General features: G+C 42.6%; 1 protein-coding gene across 10 annotated transcripts in view; it reads left to right on the top strand.

Annotated features, from left to right (window-relative positions):
• LOC107217230 (E3 ubiquitin-protein ligase Rnf220) overlaps nucleotides 1–21558 on the top strand; it is an 83042-nt gene extending 61484 nt beyond the window's left edge. For 7 of the 10 annotated variants that reach the window (XM_046739832.1, XM_046739828.1, XM_046739825.1 and 4 more), the window contains 5 exons: nucleotides 17388–17659; nucleotides 17784–18051; nucleotides 18975–19435; nucleotides 19544–19618; nucleotides 19964–21558. In XM_046739832.1, the coding sequence (XP_046595788.1) occupies nucleotides 17388–17659; nucleotides 17784–18051; nucleotides 18975–19435; nucleotides 19544–19618; nucleotides 19964–20035 (1148 nt within the window). In that variant the 3' untranslated portion in view covers nucleotides 20036–21558. The other 3 variants (XR_006904379.1, XM_046739824.1, XM_046739826.1) reach the window with 3 other exon arrangements.
• The last annotated feature ends 354 nt before the right edge of the window (nucleotides 21559–21912 follow it).

Raw genomic sequence — 21912 nt, 5'->3', positions numbered from 1 at the left:
CCCTAACCTGTGACCCTCTGGCCCCCCACCCTGAGTAACCGCAGCTCCCTGGGTTGACCGCACCGTGTTCGATAATCGATTCGGACGAAATTGTACCCCATACACGTGTCTCATAAAAACACTTGAAAATTTCATCCATCTGACGCCCCTTTTCCGTGCGATTCCCTTTCGGATCAGATTGATTCGTGAAATCTTTGCCAATTCTCGTTTCTGCGAATGCTTATGCCAATCGGTGAAGTGGTGATTAGGTAATTAGTTAATTGATCACACCTCGGTAGAATCGCATAACGGTCACACTCGGTGAAATTCACCCCAGTTCCAAAAAAAATTATATCCTACTTCAACAATGAGTTCTAAGAATTTAAGAAAAAAAACAAATACTATTTCGGTATTGCTTAAGGATCGCGGAAAACGCTCTCTCAGTTTTCCCAACTAAAATTACCACGAATAAGGGACTCTACGAAAGATGTTTGTCATGAAATTCACCCAGAGTGACCAATTAGGGTTAAATTATTAATTGTGAAACTAACATGTTGGGTATTTTCAACTAATTTCCACCTGTTGGTTCGCCGCGCAGAATGCATGGCGAGTGACAGGCTAGGTTTGCACGTATACCTATCCCTTTGCTGGGGAACAAAATCGTTTGACGAATATCGTTGACGTTATTGTTTTTCGACATTTTCGATATTCACGCGCATTTACCAGAACAATTGATCGATTGATTGAATTATAACACGATTCAGTAATCTCGTGACAAAAGTCCGGCGAGTTTACCTATAATAAAACAGTAATAGTGTACTATGCAACATTAAAAAATTCTCGAATAGTTATTCAAACGAAAGCAAATTTATATTTACCATACAAAACCACGATTACAAGGTAAATGTTACAGAGGGTGAAATCACCTGTTTTACCCCGTTTTTCTGATCTAGTAGTCGTCATGGATAAAAGACACAAGAACTTTCGTATGTCACACAATGAATAAGTATAAAAAAAAGAATAGTTTCTAAAAATAGTCTTGTTTTTCACTTACACCAAGAGAAATATCACGTAGCGCTAAAAAAGCAGTTTCCCATCTTTTAATTTCTGTCTGTTTTGGTCAATTCTTTATCGCTCAACGAACCCGATTTCGTTACAGTGGTGCCAGAAGTGGGATACCGCGATAACTGATTATGAGAAGAAAGGTGATTGTGGAAAAAAATTAAAGTTTTTTAATGAAAAATAAAGTTTCGTGTCGCTTCTTTGCGTAGTTAAAAAAAAACATCAGTAAATGCTTTTCAATGTAAAACCTGTCGTGATGTGCCAATTTTATTTCTAAATTTTAATTGACTTTAAAGTGAGGAATCGTGATTACATAATGTAAACCCAGTGAAAAAAGAAGTATTTAGTTTGTTGCGTAGTGTTACTGATCTCGACGTAACTTGAACCGTGCGTCAATGATCGTTCACTAAGTTCAAACAATTAGTCGTATTGATATCCTACTCTTGGTTTGTTGATGGATCAGAAAATCGCTGGTAATGGCTTGACATGACATGCGACGTTGGAAATCTTGACTCCCTCATCCCAAATTAATAATTTCTAATAACAGGATAAGTCTGAAGTGACTTTGTAGAGCCGTCTTTGAATCTTGCCGATCCAGGGACTGCTTTTAATAACCGACAATTAGTCCCGGAGTGGCTCTGCCCTTCTGATCCGTGTCTTTGTCCTTGCCTACGCCTTCGCTCTTCTTGAATCGCGATTCGGTTCCCCGGTGGCTCGTAAACCTTGCAAGGTATACCACGTGTCTAGCAAGCTCAATGTGTTACAAAAATTCTTTGCAGTAGGCATTCCAAGAGTTGGTTTTTGGTACAAGTGTATAGTTTTACGATGTGCCAAAGTACATATCTCGGGGCAAAGACTTTTTCTCCGATATTTCTTTATTTCGTTTACATATTCTTTCACGGAGTCTAGATTTTACGATCTTGCAGGAAAAAAAAAATGTCATCCATGGCTAGGTGAATTTCTTACCCTGGCTTCGCAACGTCAAACGTTCCTGCGAAAGAATAAGAGAATAGGAATAAAAAGCGTACGTCCTTTATCTTTCTTTCTTTCTTTTTTTTTTACTTCCTCTCTCTTATACCGACTCGTCACACGTCCACGTGTGTGGGGGATTTTCTCGAACGATATTGAATCCCAATTTTATGATCCAAGGCTTCTCACTGTAGCTTGACGTCGTTTGACGTGTGGTGTAAACTTTTATATGACAACTTTCGTGGAAATCAGACATGGAAAATTCTTTCTAATGCCACGCCATATCCGCCCCCCTTTCTCTCCTCCCTCTCTATACCAGCTTCGACTCTCCGTTGTGGAGGGTAGAAGCGACGCGAGACTCGATCTTTGGAGGGTGGCAAAAGCCAACACAGTTTTTTCAGAGCGCGTGAAAAGCGATCGTAAAATACGAAGCAAATGACGACAACTTTTGTTACCGAATTTGCTTTTCGACGAGGGCTGTTTCAATAAAATTTGGTCTAAACGCTTCTCGCTTAATACGCAAAATAATTTCGAATCAATTTAAAAAAAGTTTGAATCTTTGAAATAATACGCGCAGCGATACGTGTATTAAACAACCAAGGTTAGTCTACCAATTATTGACACGTTTAGACCCAATTATTGACCCTTTTATTTTCCAAAATTATAAATTGACGGCGAAAAATGTGAACTTCTCGATTACTAAAACTAATTGCTAGAGGTTAGACATTACAAATTTATTGTTTTGGCAATCTTAGAACTAAGGATCAAACAGATACATGCAAAAATGTTCAATAATTGGGACAGGGTCCATAACTGGTACACTTATCTTAGGGACCCCTTAATTGAGAAGCCACGTACAAATTGATACCCTCGCACCTGATTCTCGATATTATAAACGTGTACTTTAACCACTTGAATTCTGTTCCGTGACATAAGAAGATGGCAATTGGCAAGGCAAGCAAACGTGTTTAAATTCGATTACTTTGCGAGCACGTCTTTTTTTCTTCCTGCAGTAATAACAGTTCTCATCATCCGATATTATCAACACTTGTAACTATCAATTGACGATCCTGAGAAACACCCTCAGGTCCGTACGCATCAATTGTTTGTTTTTTTATTTCTCGTATTCCGTTATATCGAAATTTATAACTAGTACACACAGGTATTATACCGGCAGACTTCACCCACATTCGGACCGACCAGACTGCAGGAATTAGCCTTGTATGGGGGTGCGGGGCAGGTGTAGAGGAGAGACCGGAAGTCTTTAGACAAGCGACGCCCTTTCATCTGGATGAACCAACAAATTCATACGTTGACTTTTGACTGCATAATCCCGCTTTGGTACGGCGCCTATTGTGCAGCCCGGATCGGTGGGAGGAAGTCTTTCGAAACGAGTCCTTTCACCCAGCAAGGGGTGTGCCTCCTTATACTACCTGTAGATATATAGAGGAGCAGAGGAGAAACTAGCTTTGTGAACACCGCGCTGCACTGTTGAAATTAACTTTTTATCTCTTTTCCTTAACTGCGCCCACATCCCTTCCTAACTCCTTACCCCTTCTTAGGGGTACAATTTTTACCCACGGGGGTAAGATGGCCGTAAGTAAGAGATATATAGATCTAATATAGATTCTTGCGTACTTTGCTGTATTGGACTTTAACTGTGGCCCATCTCTTACCTTTGCCCACCTCACCCGGAATCAACCTAACTTGCTGACTCTGTCTCTGCACTTTGGTTCTCATATTTTTTTTTTCATATACACGCGCACTGTTGCGTACCGTTTTCATTTTATTCATATAAATTTGTGCTTCCCGGGTTGTTTTTCAGTTATAACGCCAAACTTATATACGGACAAGCTTCCTATATAATATATAACACGTGCGGACCGGGGGTATCAGCAATTTCAACGATATACCATACTCGCTTTGTATAGCACGAGGCGATTTTTACATAAATATAAATATGTACCATAAAGTTGAGGATACGTGGCGCGGAAAAGAGATGGGTCGGGGGTTTTAAGGGGCTGTCACGACGCTGGAATTTTCACTCATTCTCTTTAAACGCATCGTCGAAGCTTGGCAATACAGTGTACCTTTTGTGCGGTGGCCAGTTTTCGTTAACTCGTTGCATCACGCAAAATGATCCGAACTGTCGCGAGTTGTAACTGCGACTTAAGTCAAGTTTTGGGATCACGGTGTAGTACTACAACGGGGGTTCAGACCGGGACAAGAAGACGTGTGTGGTGTGAAAGCTTGCATGACTGGGGCTGGACTGTGAAGTTAAATGCGGTACAATGATTCCGAACAAAACCACCTCAGATATCTATTATTATTGTTATTATTACCATATATTACCGAGCCCCCCCTTCCTCTATTCCGCCAATCCTGCAATAAGGTGTGTAACGCGTTACCATAAAGCATCCTGTTAAGCCGTAGGGGTGCCAACCTTTCGAACAAACGGGTCGAACGAACCGCGAAAAGATCCGTCTAAAAACGCCGTGCGGGCTTCTAACGATTCTTTAAGAATTCGCAATGTACCAGGTTTGGTGTTTTTTTGTTCTTTTTTCTAAACAAATGTAAGCGGCAATCGGTTGATCGGAAATGAGCCGGCAGTTGGAGGTTAGGTCCGAGATCGTGCAATTGTCAAGCTGTCGGTATAAAATGTTGACTAGATTTGAAGTGGGGTTCGGGGATGTACGTATATGTATAGAAACGCTCCGTCCCTTCTGACATCTGTATTAGCCCGCTAATAGAGGGGTTGACATTTTGTATCGTTCCGACTTTCGTACGTGACGAACACCCGGTGTAGTTGGCCCAAAGGTGCAGCGGCAGGAGCAGGATACGCACACATCTATAGATTTCCCGAATGACTTTGTACGAGTCCACTAATCCGTAGGTAACGCATAATGCCGAACGTTTGTTGGCCAGAAGCGAGAGTCAGTCAGTGGTCCTTGGTACAGATTATAAGGGGATGTTGTAGCGACGGGTCTGAATCCAGACGCGAAACAAATCACTCGCGCAAAACACCTTTATTCAAGTACTTATTAAGGTAAGCGTACCAGTTATCGACACGTTTAGATCCAATTGGTGACCATTTTATATTTTACAAAATTATAAACAATGGGTCAAAATTGTGAATTTCTCGATGACCAATCCAATTACTAGAGGGTTAGACACTAGAATTTATTCTATGGTAATTTTACCATACCAACCAAGGATTGAACAGATACCACCAAAAAAGGTCAATAATTGGGACAGGGTCAGTAACTGGTACACTTACCTTACTGGTCGGTTGTGCAACTATTGTTGCTAAATCTGTACCTGGCCAATCAGGGCACAGCCGCGGACACATTGCAACAAAATTCTCATAATCCATCTGACCAGTCGACTAGTTTCCCAAAAGTTCCACCAAAGTAGTTCTCCGTCCATCTGGGGAGTTTGAAAGCGGTGTTACTTCGTCGACTCGTAGCCGTCGCTAACAACATCCCCTACCACCGAGTTACCCCGGGGTGTAGGCCACTATTAGTTGAGTTTTGGTGGTTCTAGTTCGTCCGTCAGTCAGTCAGTGGCTACGACCGGTCGGTACTGCGTGCAGTCTTCTTGCGTTTCGTCACTGATACTGTCGTATACGCGTGTAAAAAAGCAGTCTTGTGTGTGGGTGGCTTACGTTGCAGTTTTTGGAACAACCAAGGCGCGTGTGCGCGTGTGTAAAAGTGTGAAAGTGTGCGTTTGTGAGACACGGGTCAAAATGTATCACAACGTCAATATATCGTTACTCTGGAATTTGTACTGTGAGCATAAAAGCATATGTACCTACACGTATCCCTGGATTACCTGTACTGTACTCTGTTTTTTTTTTTTTTTTTTAACGACCAATCACCCCGCGGAACAGTACCTATAATAGAAGGAAATTGTTCCAAAAGTTGAAACGGATATTTATTCCAGTTTTTCGTCCCATTCCAATTATCCTATGGCATATCCTTTAGCGTTTGATAAATGTAGACACCGATCGTCGACACGTACCCTGGGTCGTTATATAACTTATATAATTGAGGCTAGTTTCTGAGATAATTGATTCTAAAGGACTTGTTGCGTGCTGTAAATAACGGCGCCCGGTGATTATAATCCGAATCTTTGAAAGGGATAGGGTTGAAAATCTACCGCATCACTTTTCGAGTCATACCGACTACGGCTGCCCATATATTCTTCAGATAACATTTGACTATAGGATCTTCTTCGGAATTAAACGCTTATATATATATATATAGATGTCAGACTCGAGTGTTGTAAACTGTATATGGCGGTCATAAAAGCGGATCCTTTGATGCTGTCGTAAATACCTTCATTTTTATAAATTAGTTTTGTCCTTACTTCTCATACCTACAAAACGCGTATAAGGCTACGGCCCGAAGCTGTACGTGAGTTTTCTGCAAACACATTTCAGTGCTAAAATTTGTACAGAAGACCGTTAAGAGGCAGGCGTTTAGTTCTTCGAATAGAAAATACTGCCCTGGTAAAAAACGAAATATCTCTCCGAAGGGTTTCGAAGTGTCTTTCTTGTGCTGCAAAGTATCCATAAAAAATTGTATAGCGTGCTGTGATTTTATTCAAATCGATTATGAGCGCAGTTAGTCAGGCCCCTTGTCCACTTCTTGGCAACCGTTATCACGATAATAACAATTTCAGAGGCAGGGAAGATCTTCAGGTGAGAAGGTGATAACGTTACGTTACCACCTCGTTTCCATGCCAGTAAGAGATTTCATCTTGTCACCTGCGACGGCGACATCGTTTCATTATCCCGAGTTTCGAATGGCCGCTCCTCTAGGAAGTCTTGGTAAAGATTATGATAAAAAAACTTGAATGAACTGGCTTGGACGCAGCGGAACGTTAAGTGGCGTGATCTCGAGCATGCAGGAGAAGCTCCAGAATGTTTAAACCTCCACACCTCCTACGATCCTTTGCACTCCGAAGCCATTTGATGTCTGGCACATCAGCATCCATGCGTTAAGGCAGAATTTAATAATTAATTTGTGCGCTGCTCACAGCGGTTAGTTAGCAAGGTTTGATTGGTCTTGACAACCCGAGCATCGAAGCGTTTCGCTGCTACTGTTGTTGCTGCTGCTGCTGCTGCTGCTGCCAATGTTGGGCAGCTTCGCTTCTACGCACATAGCGAACCCATGCATTCCATCGGTTGGGCAGAAGGTAATATTACAGTCATAACTGGACTCTGGGTATGGGATGATCGGTCGGTTTGTTGTCCGCGAGTGTCTGCCGGAACGTAGATTTCTATCACGGTTCAGCGATATCAAAGAACTGTTGGACCGAGCTCAGTGGTAAAGGAGCACTCGCGACCCGGTTGTTGCTCATGGGCACGGTAGTCACCTACAATTTTCACCGTTGTTAATTGGAGGTAAAAATTATTCTTGAGATGGACACATTTTCACTGACCAATTACCGCCCTTTGGAACCTCTGTAAGCAACGTTACGTTTCACCGTCGACAGTCGTGTCGCTGCACATTCCGCATTCCGTTACGCCTTTATATCCGGTTGGGTAATTGCGAAAATCGTTACAGGGCTGCACATTTATTTATCATCATCATTGTTATTGTTCGTCATAGGCACAATAACGCACGGTAGCCGTGTATACCTACATATAGGTGTATTTATTATCGAGATAGCGAAATACCCTCTGCAACTGTCGTTTTTTCTTACACTCGCTTCCAATTACGAGGGGTTAGTTTAGTGGGCAGACCATTCTCGAATGGCAGTGCGTGTTCCTTGATAATGCAATAACGTATCCTGCAAAGTCCACTTCATAAAGCACCTCTATCCTTCTCCCTCCTCTCCTTCCAACCGGACACTTTCTCACTTGCGCTCCTTGTTTTTCAAACCTCGGTCCTTCCCCCTTATCTTTATCTTCGTTATCCGCTGCACTCGGCTGTGCTACCACACTCGGCTGTATGCTTTGCAGTTCAGCAAACGAACACCTTTACCTGCAATTTTCATAAACCAATCACCGTAACCTCCAACTTCAGTTTAATAAAGTCCCGTCCGCACTCGTTCTACAAATGGTGAAAACACGAATCATATTTCACTCACAATCGGTAATCTTCCTACATTGGGAGTAGAGGGAAATAAATACCTGTACGAACGATGCCCGATCATTAGAAGTTGTCACTCACAGGCTACTACAGGCTTGAAGGAAAACTCGGTGAGAATCGTTTCCAGTATAATCTCCGCGTGTCGAATACATACTCTGATATTTATGCAGCTGATCATCGTTGCGTTCATTTGAACAGTTTATGGGGTATCCACCCACCTGACGTTGAACGTGTTTATCGCCAGAGGACGATACGTAGAGCCGAGTTGGTGTTAATCGGATTCAATCGGCGCCACTCGGCGTTCTTTGACGTGTCGCTAATGGTAATTTGGGCCTAATATGATTAAAAATACACGGAAACGTTACGCGTGGAGGAAGAGCAGCAGATCTTCAAAGTTGGAAGCCCCGTTTTTTTTCGTCATTCGATTTACCGTGCCCGGCGACGATGTCCAAAAATTTGAAAACAAGCACATTTTCACACCGATAGTATTCAGACTTTATTGTAACCCAAGCGATCAAGTTTCGACTCGTCATTCCTATAGCTGCACTTCGCGCGCTGCCGGATAGTGTGGATAAACCTTTAACCGTGCGTTTAATCCGTACGTTTCAATTAATTCAGCTACCCTTGTCTGGCCGAGGAAAACGTATGTATAAGGCGAGATCCGCGCGTGGACGATACTCAAGACTCCTCCTCGTTCACCGGGGCAGTACCTACGCGGCGCCCTGACTAAGTTATCACTTTGTTGGTTCGGACGTGTTTATGAATATTGGCGAGTAGCCGAACACACGAACATGCGCGTATATATTACTGCAGGCACCGCGAGTGGAGAAACGGCGTTGCAGGTAGGAGGTGCGGAACCTCGTAGGTATATGTGTGAACGTGTTGGCCTGCATCGAGAGTCGAATATCGCGCGTGGAGGAGGCCCAACTTGAAGAACACAACCACGTATAGGAGGAGGTTTGGTAGCTGGCTAGCTGTCGAACGATTCTTGACCGCTATTAATTTCAATTCGGCATTCCCTTTGTGATTTTCTTTCTTTCTCACAGCATAAAACTGCCACGGAGTGGGTACTGCAATAACATACGTCGCTGAAGTCGGTGTAACGTATGTGTAACGAAACATTAGCGAAAAATTCATTATTTCTTAATTTTAGAATGACTTTCAAGGAGTTGGCTTTTCAAAACAATAGTATCTCTAAGGGTGCGAAGTAACGATTTTTCCCAAACATGCATCGTTAAGGTAACGTTGCTTACTTCGCCCTCATAATGACATATAACGCTATGCGCTCGTCGTCGTAGAATATTTCTGGAAAATTTATCGCGTAACGGGCCTTATCGTTGCGATAACTGCGATGAAAATAACGAGTGAGTAATATTTATAATCATCCAGGGCGTCAAAGATCCCCGTTTGAACCCGAAATGGGCTTCGACCTTGTCTCCGTCTACCGTCGTTGCTGAAATAATGTGCAACAACAGGAGTCGAAGAGACGCCTGTGGTGCAAGTAGTCTCCCGCGAGGCTGACTACTCCTCCTCCTCATCCTCCTCATCCTCATCCCGCTGTGGTATACGAAGCGTTGCGATGATATATACGGGATTTGTCTTGGCGGCAAAGAGACATGCATCATCTAGCAAATATTAACCCTGATACAGCCCATTCGTTCGCTTAATTACAAACAGCAGTGATTTAAGAGCGACACTCGACGGGGGGATTTACCGACACTCTCGTGCACTTTTAGCCGTGCTTTGCTTATGGAACTTATTGTCGCTATTGGAAAATCTCCACGTGACGTCAGAGCCTGGTTGTTGGCGCCATTTTATCGCCACATAAGCTAAGTTTTTAATTTTAATGAAGGCAAATCGTAACACAGAGGGTTTCAAATTACTCGTGTCACATAAATTAATTAAACATAATCAATATATATCTGTTCTATCACTCACGCGCGAAAAAACACTGTCAACGGTCAGCTGTCAGCCTGGTTGCATTTGTTTACAAAATGAAAAATATTTATCGGCGAGAAAAAACCTTCGATCAAGGTCGGAAAAATATATTGATAAAGCTCGTGTAAAAGTTTGATACCGATCGGTTCAGCCGTTGCCGAGAAATCTTGCTCAACGACTTTGAAAACATAGCTTTGAGAAAAACGCGTTCAAAGTTTCACAAGCACTTTCAAACGCTCCGGGGGTCGTCTTTGCAAATGTGCGCGTAACTTTGAGAATATTTGTCGGATCGGCATGAAATTTTCTGCGTATATACTCGAATGTATGTACGATACGAAAAGGAAATTAAAGAAAAATCGATTTTTTACAAATTCTGACCAGGTATAACCCCTGAAAGGAGTGCGATACGTACCTACCCTGAGAAGTCTTCAAATATACGCCGACGAGTATGAAACAAATTGTCGTATAACGTACAGTGAGTTTTCCGGCTGGTGCAGGGTGCCGAGAGAGGGAGGATCCGGAGAGTAACAGAGAAAGGAATGTCTATATGAGCCTTCGGGAACCACCCCAAGCACGCCAACTGAGGGCTACCCGGGTCGACGCGGTGACGCGTGTTCTGCACATCGGCCAAAGGAAAGATCAGCAAAGTGAGGCTGATCTCTCTCTCTCGCTTTCCCTTTCGTTCCCATCCCTCGGGGTCTGAAAAATAAAACTGCATCGAGGCGGCTTTCAATAAAACTGCACGACCAACAACCCGGGGCTACTACGCCGGAAAGAAAAACCATGTCAAGATTTATGCGCTTGTAAAGAGATTTTCACCCGAATAGTTGTCAAGTATTCCGAATCTCGACTCTCTGCGATGATTTTTGTTTTTTTCTTCCGCCAGGAAGAAATTTCCAACGAAGAATATCAAGGCGAAAAGTACCCCGAAGGCGTACCGGTTGAGGACCCAGGTGACACGAGGTTCTTTTTTAATAACAAGAAAGTAGTCATCTCCTTGTTCGCCGGAGCTCAAGAATGACGCTGTAAAACTAAATTTACCTTTACCGTACGTTGCGCCGTCGACTATACAGCGACTCAACGAGGAAATTCTACGGCACACGTCTGCTTTGCGGAATTGAGTATAAGTAAGGCGTAGTCGCTGCAGTCTAGCTAGCTACGCGTTCACTGCCGAGCGGAGAGATTTCAACCAGCTAGCGGAGCAAAGAGATACTCTGGTATGCATGAAAGGAGGGATCCTTACAGCCTCCTTACTTACCCGCACCCTCAGACTTCGCTCTTGCTAACCGCCTGCGAGCCGCCTTCCTTCCTACGCTCCCATATTCTTAACTGCCAAACTTACTGCCCGCCGAGCCAACCAGCCCTGCACCCTAAGATAGCCCCCACATAACAATCTCTTCGCCAACCCTACCGATGACTTTCCTATATGTAATATCCCGGGCTGCGGTATCATTTGCAAATTACACCCGCGTAGAAAATTTGCGATCGTCAAAATTCGCGTTACTGTAGATATGGTGTCTTTATCGTATCCAGTCGAATCTGTCGTATATTATCGTCTTATACCCAAAGCCATGTCTGAGGGGTTATACCTACCTAGTCAGGATTTTTCAAAAATCGACTTTTCCTTTCGTTTTCGTAATGTATATACATTCAAGTACATACGCAGGAAATATCATGTCGATTCGACAAATATTCGCTAAAATACGTGCGCATTTGCAAAGAGGCCTCGGAGCGTATGAGAGTGATTGTGAAAGATTAAACGCGTTTTTCTCAAAACTATGTTTTCAAAGTCAGTGAAGCAAGATTTCTCGGAAACGGCTAAACTGATCGGTATTAAATTTTTACACAAGCTTGATCGCTATATTTTTCAGTCCTTGCTCCAAAGTATCTCCTCGCCGGTAAATATTTTATATTTTGTAAACAAATTGAAGCGAAAATTTGTATGAAAAATCGATTTTCTTTCTGACAAGCCGCCGTTTTGGTAACAATTAATATTTTGCTTATTTTTTTGATTAAAGACCAGATAATACCTTATGTTAACTAATTCTTTTTTGTTTTCTCATTTCGGATGATCCAGTCCAGAGACATCTTGCTCACCGCAAGACGGCTTTTTTTAAAGGTGCTCCCGGCAATCGGCTATTGCAGCTTTAAAAATCTTTACGTTTACAAATAACAAATGTCAGAATAAAGTTCAACTTTACCCCAATATGTATATAAATTTTTACATTACCAGTCGAAAAATCACTTTTCTTCGGCCTTCTGACCAATTGTAAGTATAAACCCTTAAATTACGTGTCGATAAATGTTTCTCAACATCTCCGCACGTGCGATTACCGTTTCATACCAATTTGCCCGAGCTGTTTAATTGTTAAGAACGAGGTTGCGGATTGTTTTTGGGGTTCAAGTTATTAATAAAATGGTCAGCGGTTTGCGAGGGGTACGCCGGGATTAGCAGAATTACTGATGGACCATAAAGGGCTTCCCTGTTGTGGGGGGGAACGGAGGGGATGAAATGTACGGTGTACATGTATATATACATATATATACGTGCAACAGTCGTGATTCTGCGCTTTCGCGATCAATTATTTCACTCCGACGCCTTCCGTTTACGTGCTGCACCATACGCTGCCAGCAGGTATATATTTAAGTGGGGAAGGATTTGCATTTGACTGATCGGAAATACGTGCGTGGAAAGCTCCGAGTGTAAATCGCAATTGTTGTGTATTCCGGCAAGAGATCTGCGGGAAAATCGTCCGCTTTGGTACCGAAAGAACCGGAACAAGTATAATTGCCGCGTGACACCTTGAACGGCATCACGTATCGATCAATCGCGGGGGAAAGATCGAGCCGGATCTGCAAAGTAGGTATAAGAGCCTAAAGTCCGGGTGAAAGCCCGCCGTAAAATCCACTCCCCCAAAACCCAGGAGACAACAGTTGTGGCTAAATGCCTGTCGCTTACCCGTTCGACCCCAGAAATTTGGCACAACTCTTTCGTTACTCAGCCTGCGAGTAGTTATTTAATTAAAACCGGATTACGGTATGTGTAAGTGTCTGCAGGGTCTGTCGCCCAGCCGAACTTAACGTTCGTGTGATGTTACATCCGTTCTACTAATTACCGCGTTTTCCGATTAGATTTGCGTAAATATTGAATTGGCTGCATGCTGTACCTACCTTTGCAATTCCCGTTAATTTATCAATTTTCAGTAATTCCTCGTTGTTGTAATTATACCTATTAAAACTTGCCGATTGTATCCCTTACCGAATGAAATCGACATATTTATAGCCATTAAATTTTTTTTTTTTTTTGCTCTTAAGGTGCCAGTCGAAAAATTTGACAAATGCTGATAAAAAAATTATCGTAAAAGTTGGAGGAAGTATAAAAATATTTAGAGGTCGCTAGCAATAAATTATTGTAATATTTTTTATATATTTTTATGTGTACACCTTGCGGACTTGTATATATATTAGTTGATTTATTTTTTTGTAACGTGGTCCAATTATCGTTCACCAATCAACAACAAACTTCGCCTAACAATTCCGCAGTTGGCTGTTCCCGTTTTTTATCCGAAAGATTAATAGTCTCGGAGAAATTTGGACAACAGTTTTTGCTACCGAAAAAAGAGTATCACATCACGTTAATGTCCCCACTTCGTTTTCAGTACTGATTTTTATAAACAGCGATTAATTGGACCACGACACGAGAAAAATAAACTATGTATAATACGTCCGTAAGGTGTACACATAAAAATAAATAAAAAAAATATTGCAATAATTGGTGGCGACCTCTTTTTTTCAGTATTTGTCACAAATCTTTCGAGTGGCACCTAACAAAAAAAGCAAAGTTAAAAAAATGAATCACCCTAGACTATACATGATACACCGCGAGAGCATTATTTTGTTTATTTACAAATGGCGACGGGACATAATCATGTAAACTCAGCTCCACAATTCGTCGGAATAATTTATATAATATCAGACATCTCGGATTATCGACAAGTTTTTGAAAGAACAAACTTTCATCGGGTAATACACGATTGATGCCGAAGGTGATTGAGAAGAAGATTGAGAACAGATTACGGCATTCTATGAAACGGGCAGGTAACTAGGTTAACCTCGTAACCATAGCCAAGCCTTGAGCTTACCAAACACTATTTTCACAGTCATTAATTATCACAATGACCTTGTTATTTGATTCTAAAATTTAAACTCTCGTGCTGACGTATTTACTTGGATTATTTAACGAATTCTGTAAGCCGATTAGTGAGAAATCAACGGAGCTCCTGTAGACACGATGATGGGAATCGAGATTCAATTAAATGGCATAAACGGAAGTTGTCATGCCTGCATCGGGAGAGAAACTATTTAGATTTTAACATGCCGATAAAGCTAATGGGTAAAAGGATGCGTATCACTCGAAGCTGGCCGCAGATCGTGAATCCAGCAACAACGTTCGTTGCAGTCGGCAGAGGGTTCGTAATTGAGAACGATAAGACAAATATAAAATGGATCCTATATAAGCTATTGCCACCCGTTGGGGGACAAGGATTTCCAGTTAGGGTACTTCGCGTACACTTTAATATTCAGATATGACCGACTTTTAGCTCTCATTTCTCCTTGGCTCGGTCTCTTTTAATTAAAGATACTGCAGCCAAGGAGCTGGTTAGCGTATATCTAGATCCAGCATAGCTTGCTCGCCGCTGTTAGTCTTGGTGCCTGGCATAAATGATAGGACAGTTATGAAATTCAGTTGCGTGCCGAGGCAACGTGCAAAAGATAGCGGTATCCTCACTTTAGCCCGATGTATTGTTGTCGCCCTGCAATAAAAAGATAAAAGTTTCCAAAGAAAATACCTGAAGAACGCGGCGCGAGCCCTCCTTCCTTATTACGTCGCTTAATCACGTGATCTTTCTCCTACAATGGTAGCTTTAAACGTAAACAGCTGTTTCACGCTGACATCTCTCTCCTCTCGACAAACCCTCCAGGGCCGAGTCTCTTCTCAAATTCCACTTATTTCCAAATCGAAACACCTGGTCTAACTAGCTTGTCAGTATAGTGAATGTTCTGATTTGAACATGCGAAAAATAATCGTACGTGAGCTTGGGAGTCGGGCTGGAACTGATCGAACTATTATTTACATTTCGTAACCTCAAAAGTCCATTCGACTTTGTCACTTCGAGACTACGGTTACCGTTTCAATGATATTATTCGATTTCTTTCCAATGTATCCTCTACTAGCAATTGACGAAAACGACCAGGCGTGAGATAGACGACAGTCTAGACTGGAGGTTGAAAATTAAACGTCTAGATCCGCAAGGCGAAGGGGTCGAGAGCTCGTGTGCATCCCTGTTTCTTTCAATAAAGGAACGAAAGAGAATATTGAATACAGTGGCGCGCACATAAATTTGCAACCGTACTTAATTGAAGGGGAAAGAGGTCTCGGGCACAAAGAAATGTTAGCCGGATAGCCGCGCAGATAGGATATGTTAAACGGTTCAAGAATGCCGCTCTTCTCTGCAAATAAACGAAATGAAACGCAAACGGAACCGAGCTAGAATCTACCTACGGCCAACCGAGCTGAAGGATATATCTATTGAACGTCGAAACGTCTTTTACACGGCGTAGAACTTGTAATACTACTGTCCGTTGATTTTTCAATGACAATTCGTTCGCATGGAAAAAATCTGCATCCAACGGAAACGACAATGGTACGCGTAACTCGCGATGCTTGCGGCATCAAAGGCATCGGGCAGGATGTGTAAAAGTCTGATAAACAAATATATGCTGATGTATTGTCAAAACAGCTGATGCATATGCTCTCCGATTTTGGAAATGAGAAAGTGAAAATAAACGCTACGTGCTTTGCTCTGCAAGAGTTGAAATATATCTGTATAAGTGAAACATGGATGCGATATGTATCGTGAAGTGGGAGGCTTTTTTTCAATTTTTTTTTTTTTTTTTATTTTTCTTTCGAGTGGGCTTGTGTAAGAAGGCACGAGACTTGCTCTCGCCAACTGAAACAAGGGCGGGGGGGAGGGGGATACCAAATGTTCTTTGTCTTCTAATACGCGAGCAAACGTCAACGGATGCCGCTCGCGGCTATCTGAGTTCTTGTAAAAATAGACGGGCGGGGGTCTACGGAGTAATATGTGAATGTTTTCCGGATATGCGGTTATTTTGTTTGGAAGGTCGGTTGGACACCGTACCCAACATCTCAGTCCCACCACTCCTTCCCACTCCAGACAGCGATGCCTTAATACATGCTTGCTACCTCACTCTGCACTATACCACGCTACGCTAGTTAGGAGGTTGAGAGACTGACTGGTGGTAGGCGGCGGTAGGCGGTAGGCAAGTAGGCAGTAGGCAGTGCCGGACGGTGCAAATAAATAAACAGTTGTGTGAAACGACCCAGCTGGATACACCCGGCTTATACGATGTGTACACCATACACCACCCACTTAGTAGACTGGTCCAGTTTCCTCCATTTCTCTCTCTTGCGCTCCAAATTAAAGTAACAACTCTTCAACAACTCGATCTCCTCTCTTGTCAAAGTGTCAACATTTTCCCTTACCCTTTAAGGGGGCGTTTACGGCCAAACAATCGATGTTTTACATTTTCGTACACTTTCAACCCTCCTCTGAATAGGCTCGTATCGATTTAGGACCTAAAAAACATTAAACGCGTTTTACATCGCTTTTTATTCTTCAAACTTGCTCGCAAGGTTTCTCCTATAGTTTCTGACCGATTCACCTGAAATTTTCACATGTTATTTTTTTTTTTTTTTTAAGTATTTGTCGTACATTGTCATAGCATTTTGTCCGATTTCTCACCTGGGAGTGAGATACCCCAAATTTTGTGTTGAAAGACGGCTCATTTTTTGTCATGATTCTTAAAAATGATTTATTTTCATTTAAAATAAAGTTCTTGAAAAATTCCTATGACAATTTATGGGCATTTGCAAGTAGATTATGCCATGGAAATCCGTATTCTATGCCTCAAATATTAAACTAGAAACCATGCGCACAATGAAGTATCACCTTTTTACACCCTATTAAAATTGCACTCTGTGCATCACCCTGATACATTTAATTTCCTGCATGAGAAAAAAATTAACTGAAATTCCTGTAAATGCCCCCTTGAGCACGTTTCCACAAGTGGTTTAATACACGTGAAGTGCGTACCCTATTATCTCCTATTTCGAGAATGCCTCTTACACCACACGCTATATATGTTTTGTTACAATGGAAACTATCGCTTTGAGAAATGAAGGCGCAAAAGACTATTGCAAAAGCACAGTTCTACGTACTCTGTTCAGCCAAAAATATGCTTCTTCTTTAATTCCAGGTAAAAAGAAATTCCCTTCCGACCCCTCATGTTGTCCAGTATGCGGTGTGACTGTTCGTCCCCAGGAACTTGAGCAACATTTTGCTCAGGAACTCGACCGATTGTACAAGGTATCATCGACGACACCTCGGCCAAGATCATCGCGATCTTCGGGACCCCCGGGACATCCTCAGGACCACCCTCACGCGCCGCTTCTCCACGCACCATCGGCGGCTGACGGAACGCTCCAAGGACGATGGGAAACTTACAAACGAATCAAAGCCAATAGACAAGTGAGCAGCGATCCTGATATTGAATAAATCAATCCTCGATCGAGTTCAAAGAACTCAATTCCAAGGGAATATCCGAAAGAATACGCACGGTCACAATATTCTTTGCTTTTGGTATTTCTTTTAGGCGAGAATTCGTGTCAAAAATCGAAAAAGAAAAGCTGATGAACCGTCGTGCCCTGTGTGTAGTGAAAGATTGTCTGGAAGTCCCGAGGAGTTGAATCAGCATGTTGAACGTTGCTTGAACAAACACAATGGCAACCCTGCGGGACAAAATCCTGGAATCGACGACGAAGAGGTTGACGTCGAGGGAGATCCTGAAACATTTGAGGAATACGAGTGGGCGGGACAACGGCGAGTTCGCGCAACCTCAATGCTAGTTGGCGGATTCTCGGGTGAGTCGGCTCGTTCATCAATCTTTATTTAAATCGTTTACAATTTTGCGATTCCACATGTTTTCGTAGGGTGTCTAGAGTTGCTGGAACGAGATGTCGTTACCGTCAGGTGAAATCGTTAACTCGTTAATGTAATTGTACAGCTACACCTTGAATTTGTCATAGACTGCACTAGTGCGTCATGTGGTTTCTGAATGGAGGGGTGGATATGGGGTATACGGTGGGGTGTTGTGCGACTCGCCAGCTCACCACTAAACCACAGTTGCGTGCAGTAGGCCACTTTGTATACGTTGATCGCCGACTATCCATTAGAGGCATTCGCCACGCTGCTGATAATTTTCTATTAAGCTTCCAACTCGATATTCTATAACGTGTCTCACTAACTGCCGACGAATATTTGTGATCGGAAGCTTCAGTTCTTACCATGCAGCGTAGGTCTTCATACCTGTGCCTGTATAATGAATCATGTGATAGGATGCCTTGTAATAGTGTCGGGAATTTCAGTCTATTGAAGACTATCGTCTAAATTTATTATCATCACTGATGTCTGTACTAACCGGATGGCTGACTAGCGTCCTCGGCCTGAGTCGGTTAGGAGCAGACGAAATCGACACCAACGTTTCAATAGCCTCCATGGAACTAACGAATCATGTGGTTCACTGCATAGGTGATTGGTTAAAGTGACAGAATTATGTGAGTAAATCTGTTTCTGATAGGCTATCACCTACGTGATCCATTAGTTTAACTTCGTGTATTGGAGCGCTAGTGTTGGTTTTTGGGACTTCCAATCGGCACAAGCTGCCGTGTGCTGGAAGCATATGAGTCAGCCATCCAGTTAGCGTAGAGACCGGTGACTATTATACCTGAAGCTTGAGAATCGAATGACGATCGTCGCCTGGTCTCTGTTGTTGTTTCATGTTCAGCTGCAGGCCTGGCAACATCGTCAAGTAATCGAAGTATCGCCGGCGCGCTTGGCGGTCAGCAGGAAGACGAGGATATAGACTTAGTAGTGGACGGTGACGATGCTGCACAATTTGGTCCGGCACAATACTCGGAGGCGGATGTCGTCGCGCCTCGTGCCGAAGGCACTCCGAGGGAACAAAAAGAGCGCGACGCACTCCGAGAGGCGGTAATATCGCCGCATGCACCACACACACCCCACACTCCTCCGGAACAGCCTCATGGTGCTCAGGTTGAGGTGAAGCCGGAACCAGGATCCATCCTTCCCTCAGGGCAACATAATCGCGAGAGCGACGAAATCGACGCGGCGTCAAACGCCGTTTGCAGGGATTCCGACGCCCCGGTTGTCGAAGCGTTGCGCGGAAGGATCCGAGATCTCGAAGCTGAAATGCGAGTCCAACCGTTCAAGTGTCTCATATGCATGGTGAGTTTCGCGATCCTGGCTCTTGCCGATACTACCCCTCGACATTCCTTGGGCCTATAACAATTCTCAGCTTATATAACCTGGAGTTTATACTTATCCTGTTTCCAGGAACAATACAAGAAACCGGTAACCTCCGTTTGCTGCTGGCACGTACACTGTGAACAATGTTGGCTTCACACTCTGGTAAGTCGCTAAATATTTGCGATTTTATACATTTGGACACAACTGACGGACTTCGTCGTATAGCTTGACTGATGGAACTGGGTTATCTCAGGTCAATCCCTAAGCTTAAGTGTAATGAATAATTGTGTCGAACAGTTGGTAACTTGGTCACATTTTCTGTCCCAAAAAGACCTAATTTCTTGATCAGACTTTCTTCGTTCTCCCTCGAATGAAGATTTGGACGACTTACTCATCATTTTGTAATTACTGGCCATGGCAACTACCGAAGGCAATGGGCTTGAGAATGAGGTGCTGCAGGGGAATACACAATCGCTGACGGTAGGATTTCCATATTTATGATTTCAGGGGGCGAAAAAATTATGCCCGCAGTGCAACATGATCACATCGCCGGCAGACTTGAGACGCATTTACATGTGAGGCTGCCAACCATCCACGTCGCGTAACTTTTCCAACCGTTCACGGTTTTCAAAAGTTCACTTGCAGACCTTGACCAATCATTTGTTGATACGGTCTGACCAACGGTCCAAACGGACGCGGCAATCCAAATCTAAATCTCTATTAACCCAGTGCACACTTGTATATTTGTATATTACCTTAAATTAAAGATTCATAATAATAAGAAGAAAATTTGAAAAATAACACGTCATGCATTTATAGTAATATAGTAGGTGAATTAATATCTGGACTGTATCTTCCAAGTATATATTACATAATTAATTAATTGAAAATCGCCATCATGAATACAGGTTTAAAACATCGATACCACAAACTGCAAACGCCTCTGTATACATATTTACAAAGTCTACTCAATCATCAACCCACAAGGTGTGTATCGAACGGACGTATGCCTACTCTTAAGCACACACAATAATTGTACCATGGTGAAAATGCGTAATCAGTTTATGCACTAATGATTTGATCTATTTATTTTTATATTTATTTATCATGTTGGCAAATATTGTTTCTAGGTTCTCGTGATTCGTAAGAGTCATTGTCGATGGAAGAGTTCAAAGAGATCAGGGACACTTGCAAGCAATGTACTTGGATGTTTTATGCTACTTCTTGCAAGCGTCTGACCCTATAGATAATTCATTTAGTACTTCAGTCCAGAGGTGCTGAAATAGTTTTGACAACTCTCATCCGAACGTAATTCGAACACGATATTCTGTTGATTCATTGCAAAGTATAGAAAACGACCCCCGAATTTCCTAATCTACCGCTTAGTAAATATCATCCTTTACCAGACAGTTTCTAATCTTTTCTTCTATGGATGTTTAAAATTAAAAAAAAAAAAAAAGATCACTACCGCGAGTATTACGAATCATATCATCGAATGCCTGGTGCGTCTTTGATCGATCAATACTTGAGGCTTTTCGAATCTCTCTTCGCGAGGCGGTCGACGGATACGGGTAGCTGCAACTTAAGGGGGTGCCCTGGTCGATTTCGACGTTGACGTGCCTATATATCTCCGAATATCCAAGTCCACGTATCGAAAACTTGGATAGCGGCTCCACAGTGCGATCCTCTATACAATTTTGAACTAAAACACCCCAATGCATTTCCATTTAACGCAGAAATGTATTAGTGTTTTTGTTCAGAATTTTGTATATAATCGCACTGTGAAGCCTTTTTCCCCTTTTGCGATACGTGGACTTACACGTTCCGAGATATATACGTTAACGTCGAAATCGACCAGGGTACACCCTTAAATACCGCGTGAACGGAGATGGAATGCCAAATAATTTTCTATGTGATAGGTTTGTACACGAACGAACGTATTCAGATAAAGTTGAGCAAATCGATATACGAATAACGTGGAAGAACTAAGAAAACTGAAGTATAAGTGTAAATTAAAGCGAATATAAACACGAAATAAAAAGTTTCTTGCAGAAAACGTGAACAACAATTCTGTACTCAATAAAACGATCATGGAATATGTAGACGAGATGTTATATTGTATAAAATTTATTTTCCGTTCCTCACCGATGACACCCTACAGGCCCCAAGCACCCTACGTTGTATAAGGTATGGTTCTATTTACCTCCCTCGATAATAAGAAGTAGAAAAAGAAAGGTGAAATACAGAAAGCTGAATAAAAAATGTGTGTTTGTATGCGGGAGTGTGCTCTACGTCTGCGTATATGTGGAAAAACCGACAAAATGGCGGAGTTATGCGAGACATTTGTAACAAGCCTGCTGGGTGGCTGGAAACGCGAGCCGCGGGGGAGAGGGAAAGGTTTTCTCTGTCGAAGAGTGACCGTGATAAAACGAAAGCTTTTTGCCGACCCGGTGTGT

This window comes from Neodiprion lecontei, chromosome 5, assembly GCF_021901455.1.
Source record: "Neodiprion lecontei isolate iyNeoLeco1 chromosome 5, iyNeoLeco1.1, whole genome shotgun sequence".
NCBI lineage: Eukaryota > Metazoa > Arthropoda > Insecta > Hymenoptera > Diprionidae > Neodiprion > Neodiprion lecontei.
This window is presented reverse-complemented; position numbering and strand designations above follow the sequence as displayed.